Source organism: Elephas maximus, chromosome 4, assembly GCF_024166365.1.
Source record: "Elephas maximus indicus isolate mEleMax1 chromosome 4, mEleMax1 primary haplotype, whole genome shotgun sequence".
NCBI lineage: Eukaryota > Metazoa > Chordata > Mammalia > Proboscidea > Elephantidae > Elephas > Elephas maximus.
The window spans coordinates 166,540,013-166,548,272 of record NC_064822.1 but is presented as its reverse complement, the minus strand read 5'-3'; the positions used below and the strand labels follow the sequence as shown (position 1 = coordinate 166,548,272).

General features: G+C 40.6%; 1 protein-coding gene across 2 annotated transcripts in view; it reads right to left on the bottom strand.

Annotated features, from left to right (window-relative positions):
• Positions 1–613: 613 nt before the first annotated feature.
• The window catches only part of SLC17A8 (solute carrier family 17 member 8), a 70,004-nt gene continuing 62,357 nt past the window's right edge, over positions 614–8,260 (bottom strand). For both annotated transcript variants that reach the window (XM_049884149.1, XM_049884150.1), the window contains 2 exons: positions 2,422–2,549; positions 614–965 (listed from right to left, as the gene is read on the bottom strand). In XM_049884149.1, the coding sequence (XP_049740106.1) occupies positions 621–965; positions 2,422–2,549 (473 nt within the window). In that variant the 3' untranslated portion in view covers positions 614–620. The remainder of the gene's footprint in view (positions 966–2,421; positions 2,550–8,260) is intronic.

Below are 8,260 nucleotides of genomic sequence, written 5' to 3'. Positions count from 1 at the left end.
TCTCCCTCCTCAAAACTACCACCTCGAAGCATGGCCTTGGGCAAACTAATCTCTTGTTGCTTCGGTTTCTTCAGCTGTAAAATGCAGGTAAGAAATGTAACTCATAGGGGTGTGGAGAGTTACTGAGAATGCTTATAAAGACCTGGGACAAAATTGGGCCTCCACAAGCAGCAGCCTTTATTAGGAACATGAAGCCCACAGGTGCGTGGCCACTCTCAAAGTCGTGGTGGCAACTATTAAGCTTACTCTCCTTCAGGCCAAATAGCCCCATTTCCTTCAATGTTTCTTTCAACAACATGGTATTTTCTCCCTTGTTCTTCTAATCATTCCTTTCTGAACAAGTTCAATTCTTTGAGAGAAGGGCCAATTGACAGTTTAAAAAAAAAAAAAAATCTGTGTCTGTTTTATCAACTGAGATCAAGCTCCATAACCATAAATGTCACTGCAAGATAATAGCTCTCTTTTCTCTATTGCTGATAAAATCTCTTCCCCACCCCTTGCCTATCTCTAGTGTCCCCATACTTGGACCTCTGGCAAAAGCCCAACTATGGAGAAGGTAATAATAAGTATGGATAATTTCTGGCTCTACAGTAAGGAGAAGATGAGGTGCCCCTCAGACGTTAGGATGCATCTGAGAAATTTCCTTCTTCGTTCTGGTAAGACGTCAGCTCTTCCTCAATAAGAGTCTCTCCTCTGTGCCCTCTCCATTCATTCTTTCGGACTTCACAATTCTGGGTCATGGCCCCATAAGACATCTTCTTTCGCGGACTTGCAAACCTCTCCTGGTTGAGTTCTGTCTCCTCAGCTAATTCATCTTGGTCAATGATTCCACACTTCTCCTCAGAGAGATTCTCAGGGTCAGCCCACTCCTGTTTCTCCCCAGAGGCAAAGACCCCATAAAAGATCACGCCACTGTAGTGTACCAGGGCAGCTATGACGAACACATTCTGCCATTCCTCTCGGGTCTACACAAGAAAGTAAAGCACCAATTAATGTTTAAACCAAAAGCAAAGATTAACAGTATGTTCTGGAGGCTTTCACTGGGGAAAAAAGCACCTGCCTTTCTCAGGGGTAATGCTATCCTTCCTGAAAAGACATGTGTCTGAAGCAATATCTAGAATCCATGTCAAATGGAACTTGGGTGTTTAAAAATAAAAAGTTAGGAGACCTCAATGAATATTTTTTAAATTTTAATTTAAAAAATATGTATTATAAATTAAAAAATACTTTTAAAAATAAACAACATGTAAAAATACATGCAGCTTTATTACAAAGTTCTTCAAAATACACAAATGGGCTTCCTCTCACATAGAAAGTTAAATTAAACTTGCTTTAAGGAACCCATCATTTTAAATATCAGAAGTCTCCTTATTACTTGCTGTTGGATACATTACATTATTTGAACAATTAAAATGTTCACCCTTGACTAGCTTATTTGTAATCATATTTTCTGTGTAAAATACAGTAAGTAAAATAATAATAATTGGAATTTGTATTCAAAGTTAGGGAAAGATGGGTATCTTGGATTTAATAGTCATGTTACCAATCATATAGACTCAGAAACAAGGAGGGAAAAGATGGATTTTTTGCCTATAAAAAAAAAAGATTTTTTTTTTTTTTAAATCCCCAAATCCCACCTTCCTTTTCTGATAAGGAGTAAGAAATGTCACCCCACACTTTCTTCTCTAAAAAACTGGAAGAATTTCTGAAGTCATAATTGTAATAGGCAAACCAACTAAGAAAATAGTATCAGGATTTTTTAAAACACGGTTTTTAAATTTCTGCCAAAAAGTCTTATTGGCAGAAAGTAACATCCTAAGACTCTTTCAGTAACAGCGATAAAGGAATTCTGTGGCCTGTGGTGGAACTCTGGGTGGATCGTGGGATCTTCCTTTACCACCCACCCTAGTCTAAATACACAAAGATTCAGTAAAGGTTGATTGCCACACTCTTGTGGGTTCTTAGAAAGGGCCATTACTGTCTTGCTTGTTTTCATCAGAACAAGGAAGTATATAACAGCACTAATATTTTTATGCTGCAACATACTAAACAACTGGATGGAAGTGGCCTGCCAAGTTTAATCACTTAGAATTATAAAACAATCTTGGGTAATTCATTTATCCTAAATTGATTGCCTCGGTTTCTTCTTTGTGTCTCTAAACAGTCTCTATGGCATTTGCCCTGCCCCCCCCCCCCATGTTTTATTTCTCAATTGAGGAAATGGGGAACTAAACAAGAATCAGCCCTGTTGCCATCAACAAACATAAAAAACTGAAAAAAGAGAAGAAGCTCAATTGACTCAGCCAAGGCCAAGGACACACACTCCACATATTTACAGGCTGTAAGGGCCTTGAGATTTCATGTTGTACAGTACCTCAGTCTTCTAATACTGTAGCTCACAGCCCCCAAGGAAACCATTACCTTGTGCTTGGTCATTGCACCAACAATGAGAGGACAGACCATTCCAGAGAGGGTTCCTACTCCATTTGAGATCCCCATGAGAATGCTGGCATAACGGGGAGCAATGTCCAGGTGATTGACATTGAAACCTGCAGTGAAGCCAATACCCCAAAGTCAGAGTCAAGAAGAGAATTTCAAATACACTTCAGAAAATATTTAGCTTCTCCCAGTTCTCATCCGTGGCTAGGTGGTGCAAATGGTTAAGAGCTGGACTACTAGCCAAAAGGTTGGCAGTTAGACCTCACCCAGCAGCACTGCAGAAGGAAGCCCTGGTGATCTGCTTCGGAAAGGTCAGGGGCTTGGAAACCCTGTGGAACACAGTTCTACTCTGCACACACGGGGTCACCGTGAGTCGGAATTTACTCAGCAGCAACTGACAACAATTCTCATTAATCTATTTGGTTTCCTCCAGCACATGACTAATGGCTGCCTGGAGGGCTGGACTGAGGACTGTCAGGCTGGGTCTGGACCTAGCAGGAAAACGTACTGTGATTCATTAGCAACGGCCACCATGGGCTCTCGATGGGGAGAATTATGGCACCTTTGCCTTGTAGGTTCAGAGCTGCAAAATATGTTGTTTTAGCCTCAACCTGGATCAGATTTATACAGAGTAAGCAATCACACAATCACATACAGCGTTGTTAGAACCAAACCCACTCATAATATCCTCCCTCTTAGCCCTGAACTCACTCCTCACGGGCCACCATAGGTAAGCCATGCCTGAGGGACCCCATGACATAATGGAAAGAGTACATTTTTAGTAAGGAACATTTGCACAAACATTGGCAGAACGCCTTATAATTTACAAAACTCACGTACAGACTTGATTTGGAGCCTGTAACCTGAATTTGAATCTTATTTCCACCACTTAAGTAATTTGGGGGTCTTTGTTTCCTCATATGTAATATGGGGATAAGGAGCCCTGGTAGAGCAACAATTAAGCACTTTGCTGACAATCAAAAGTTGGCAGCTAGAACCCACTCAGCAGCTCTGCGGACCTGGCGATCTGCTCCCAGAAAGATTACAACCTAGAGAATTCTATGCGGCAGGTCTATTCTGTCACATCAGGTCACTATGAGTCGAAATCAACTCGACAGCACCTAACAAGAACAACAAGATGGGGATTACATTACTACCTACATCATAAAGATGCTGTGATATGAGACTCAAGAGAAGCTGGTATGTGAGAGCCCTTGGCAAACAGCTAAGCTATACTCACTATTGCTGCTGCTGTTATTACTAAACATCGCCCTCTCTTTGAGGTCTTCTGTGGAAAAATAGTGCTACCGAACTTTTCCCCTTTATATTCTTTCATATTATTAGAGGCAGTTATAATATACTATGACTAAAATCATGTGATAAAAATATGTATAAGCAAAAAAGACTGGGGGGAGATGCTAAGATTCTAACCATAGTTATATTAAGATACAATTATCAATGATTTTTCTAGTCTTCATTCTCTAACTGCTGCCTATTATGATTACTTTAGCTCAGCTGCTAACCAAAAGGTCAGCAGTTCGAGTCCATTAGCTGCTCCTTGGAAACCCTCTGGGGGCAGTTCTACTCTGTCCTATAGGGTCTCTATGAGTAGGAATCGATTTGACAGCAACAGGGATTTTTTTATGATTACTTTAGTAATGAGAAATTTTATTTGTGTATTTAAAAATGATGGCTAATTTTAATTTCTGACATGGCTAGTGTGATCTGTAGTTTGGTGATAAAAGAAATAACATTTTTTTTTACAATAACAACAGAAAAGATAATGCCCCTGAAAGTGGTAAAATACCAAGTCAGCAATGCTTCAGCCTTAATCCATTTGTCAAGAGATCAGAATGAGTGGAATGAAGGGGAAGAGGGAAGCAGGTAAAGGCTACGAAAGAGCAGGCTTCATGCGCCGGAAACCAAGTTTGCAGTATTGCCCAGGAGGGCATTTTTAGAGTCAGACAGACCTGGGCAAAAGCAGCTTAATTGAGAAGCAAACCTGGACAAGGGATTTAAACATCCTGAACCTTTGCTTCTTCTTCTTTGTGTGTGTGTGAAAATATATGCAGTAAAACATACACCCATTCAACAATTTTCATACATACAGTTCATTGACAACGGTTATATTACTTCACGTTGTGTCACCTTTCTTCCCACTAGGCCCCATATCGTTTCACCACCGTTAATTCAGGCTCTTTCTGCCCCTTAAAATTCCTGTCTGTGTTTTGAGTTATTTTTGCCCATTTAATCTCATATAGATAATTCTTTAAAAGAGTGCAATGCTTAAGGCAAACATTCTTTATTAAATGAGTCAAGTTGTCATTTAGTTTAAAGATGATATCATGGTATAGTTTTGGTTCAAGGCTTAAAAGTTGTTTCCAGCCAATAGTTTCAGGAGTAGCTCCAGTGTCAGTATATCCAGTAAGACTGGTTTCCGATAAGGATTTGAAGTTTTGTTCCATATTTTTTCCTCCTTTTGATCAAAATCCAACTATTGGGTCCTTGATCAACATGCTGAACCTTAGGTTCATCAATAAACTGAGGATAGCCATTCATGTAAAATTGTTGTAAGAATTAAGTTAAATGATATATATTAATTCTGTGGCACATAGAAGACAAAACCAACATGTATGTTCTTTACAGGAAGTTATCTTATCTGTCTTGTTTACCACTATCTTCCCTGAACTGGCAAAGTGCCTGGCACATAGTAAAAAAAAAATAGTAGCACTCAATAAATAGCTGTTTAATTAATCACCGCTTTGAGCTAATGAAATTACATCAGGAATTTATAGGTTTTATTTATTCAAATTTTGTTCAGGTTTGCTTTACTTTTTAATTCTTTATTCCATGCAAAGAACCTGAAAACAGGATTTTTTTTTTTTTTTAATCTTTTTCTAATCTGGCCTGTTGGCTGTTTGTTTTTTTCTACTTCTATTCAAGGAGAATTTTTGAGAAAACCACCTTTGAAACAAACATACCTTTTCTCTTTCAGATCAAAGTGCCAGACAATCAGAATATAAAACAGCTGCAAGATTAATTAATCTTGCCGCTGATTTGAGTACGATAAATACTTTATTGGAAAAGAACCCAGAGATAAGAAGCAATTAATGTGATTGTTAAGTATTATGCTTTGATACAAAGCCTGGGACCTATGCATTCAGCTAGAAATAATGTGAGAAAAGCCACTTAGCACAAGCCTGGGGGAAAAAATCATTAAGCAACTGAAATATTGATAGGTTTTTGTAGCAGATGAAAAAGAAAGAAAGAAAGAAAATCTCCCCTAAGTTTGGAGTCTCTCTTCACTTCATAGGACACTTCTCAAAGCAGGTATCACTCATCCTTTGCATCTTTCTAATCTTGTCTGTCTTGGCTTTCTGGTCAATAATCAGCTTCAAAATTGTGCTAGACAGTCTCCCCAACATCACTATTTACTCTTTTATGTTGGCAAACAGCAAATCCTCCATGGTCACAAGTCCCTACCATAGGGTCACTATTGGGTCAGACAACTTTATTCCAATCCCAGCCACTTACTGTGTGACCTTGAGCAAGGTAAGTCACTTTCTGAGTTTCCTCAGTGGTAAAATAGACATAATGATACCCATCTCATAGAAGAGTAGTAAACAGCCCTGGTGGTACAATGGTTAAGCACTTGGCTGCTACCTGTAAGGTTGGTGATTCAAACCCACCAGTAGCTCTGCAGGAGAAAAGACCTGGTGGGTCTGCTCCTGTAAAGATTAAAATCCAAAACCAGACCCACTGCTGTCCAGTCCATTCCAACTCATAGCGACCCTGTTGGACACAATAGAACTGCCCCTATAATTTGGACATGTTATTTGGACATGTTAATAGGAGGGACCAGTCCCTGCAGAAGGACATCATGTTTGGTAAAGTATAGGGTCAGCAGAAGAGAGGAAGACCCTCAACAATATGGACTGACACACTGGCTACAACGATGGGCTCAAGCATAGCAACAATTGTGAATATGGTGTAGGACTGGGCAGCATTTCCATCTGTTGTGACATAGGGTCGCTAGGAGTTGGCACCAACTCGAAGGCACCTAATGACTACGACTATCTTTTTGGAAGCAGACTGCCACATATTTCTCCCACAGAGCGGCTGGCAGTTTGAACTGCAACCTTTCGTTAACCACTGCACCACAAGGGCTCCCCCATAAAGATTACAGCCAAGAAAACTCCATGGGGCAGTTCTACTCTGTCCGATAGGGTTGCTGTAAATTGGAATTGACTCAACAGCACACAATGGCAGCACACAAGACTGCTACGGGGATTGTCTTAGTTATTTATTGCTGCTATAACAGAAATACCACAAGTGGATGGCTTTAACAAACAGAAATTTATTCTCCCACAGTCTAGGAGGCCAGAAGTCTGAATTCAGGGTACCAGCTCCAGGGGAAGGATTTCTCTCTCTGTCAGCTCTGGGGGAAGGTTCTTGTTATCAGTCCTCCTCTGGTTGAGGAGCTACTCAGAGCAGGGACCCCAGGTCCAAAGGATGCACTATGCTACGGGTCCTTCTTGGTGGCATAAGGTCCCTCTGTTTCTCTGCTTGCTTCTCTTTTTTACATCTCAAAAGAGAATGATTTAAAACCAACCTAATCTTGTGGATTGAGTCCTGCCTCACATAACTGGCTCTAATCCTGCCTCATTAACATCATCCCACCCCAGGTAGGATTTACAACACATGGGAAAATCACATCAGATGACAAAATGGTGGATAATCACACAGTGCTGAGAATCATGATTTAGCCAAATTGACATATTCTGGGGGGACACAATGCGATCCATAACAGGGATTAAATGAGATAAAATTTGAAAAGTGGCTAGCACAAAATCAGTGCCAATAAATGGCAGTTGCTATGATTTGGGCTATTGGGCTTCTCTCATTCTGATTGTTCAGTGGCTTAATTGGCAATCTGGGGAGAAGGAAGCAATACGAACAGGAACATTTCTGTATCTCTGGGAACAGGATATGAATCTCTTTTGCATCACAGAGTTATCAAGAGAAGATGTGCCTCAACATCCTTCTGGAAACAAGTCATGATTGCTGTATCCTTGTTACTCAGACTGTGGACCGTGGGCCAGCAGCATCTGCAACACTGGGGAATTTGTTAAAAATGCAGGACCTCAGGCTCCCTCTGGACCTGCTGAATCACAATATGCATTTTACAAGATCCTAGTGTGATTTGTAGTTCTTGGGTAACGCACATGGTGAAGTGCTTGACTACTAGCTGAAAGGTTGGCAGTTCAAATCCACCCAAAGGTGCCTTGGAAGAGAGGCCTGGCCATCTGCTTCCAAAAGGTCACAGGCTTTAAAACCTTATCTAGCAGTTCTACTCCATACACATGGGATTGGTATGAGTCAGATTTGAGTCAATGGCAACTAACAACGGGGTGACTCTTATGCATGTGAAAGCTTGAGAAGCACTGGGCTAGAGCGAACAATAATAAAAAAATGATGGCAACTATTTATTGATTTTGTTGTGCACCTGGCACTGAGCTAAGGGCTTTGAATGCTTCATCTTCACTAGAATGTAAACTCTGTGAAGGCAGAACCTTTGTTTTGTCTACTGCAGTATCCCCGGCACCAAGAACAATGCCTGGCTCATGGGCAGGGTGAGGGAAAACACGTGTTGTCTTAGTTCATTCTCCCAACAACCCTATGAGGTTGCAGTTACTTCTCTCCAGTCTCTGGATGTGGAAACTGAGGCTTGAGAATTCAAACACCCAAAACCAACCAAACCCATTGCTGACTCGATTGTGACTCACAGCAAACCCACAGGGCTTCCAAGTCTGTAAATTCT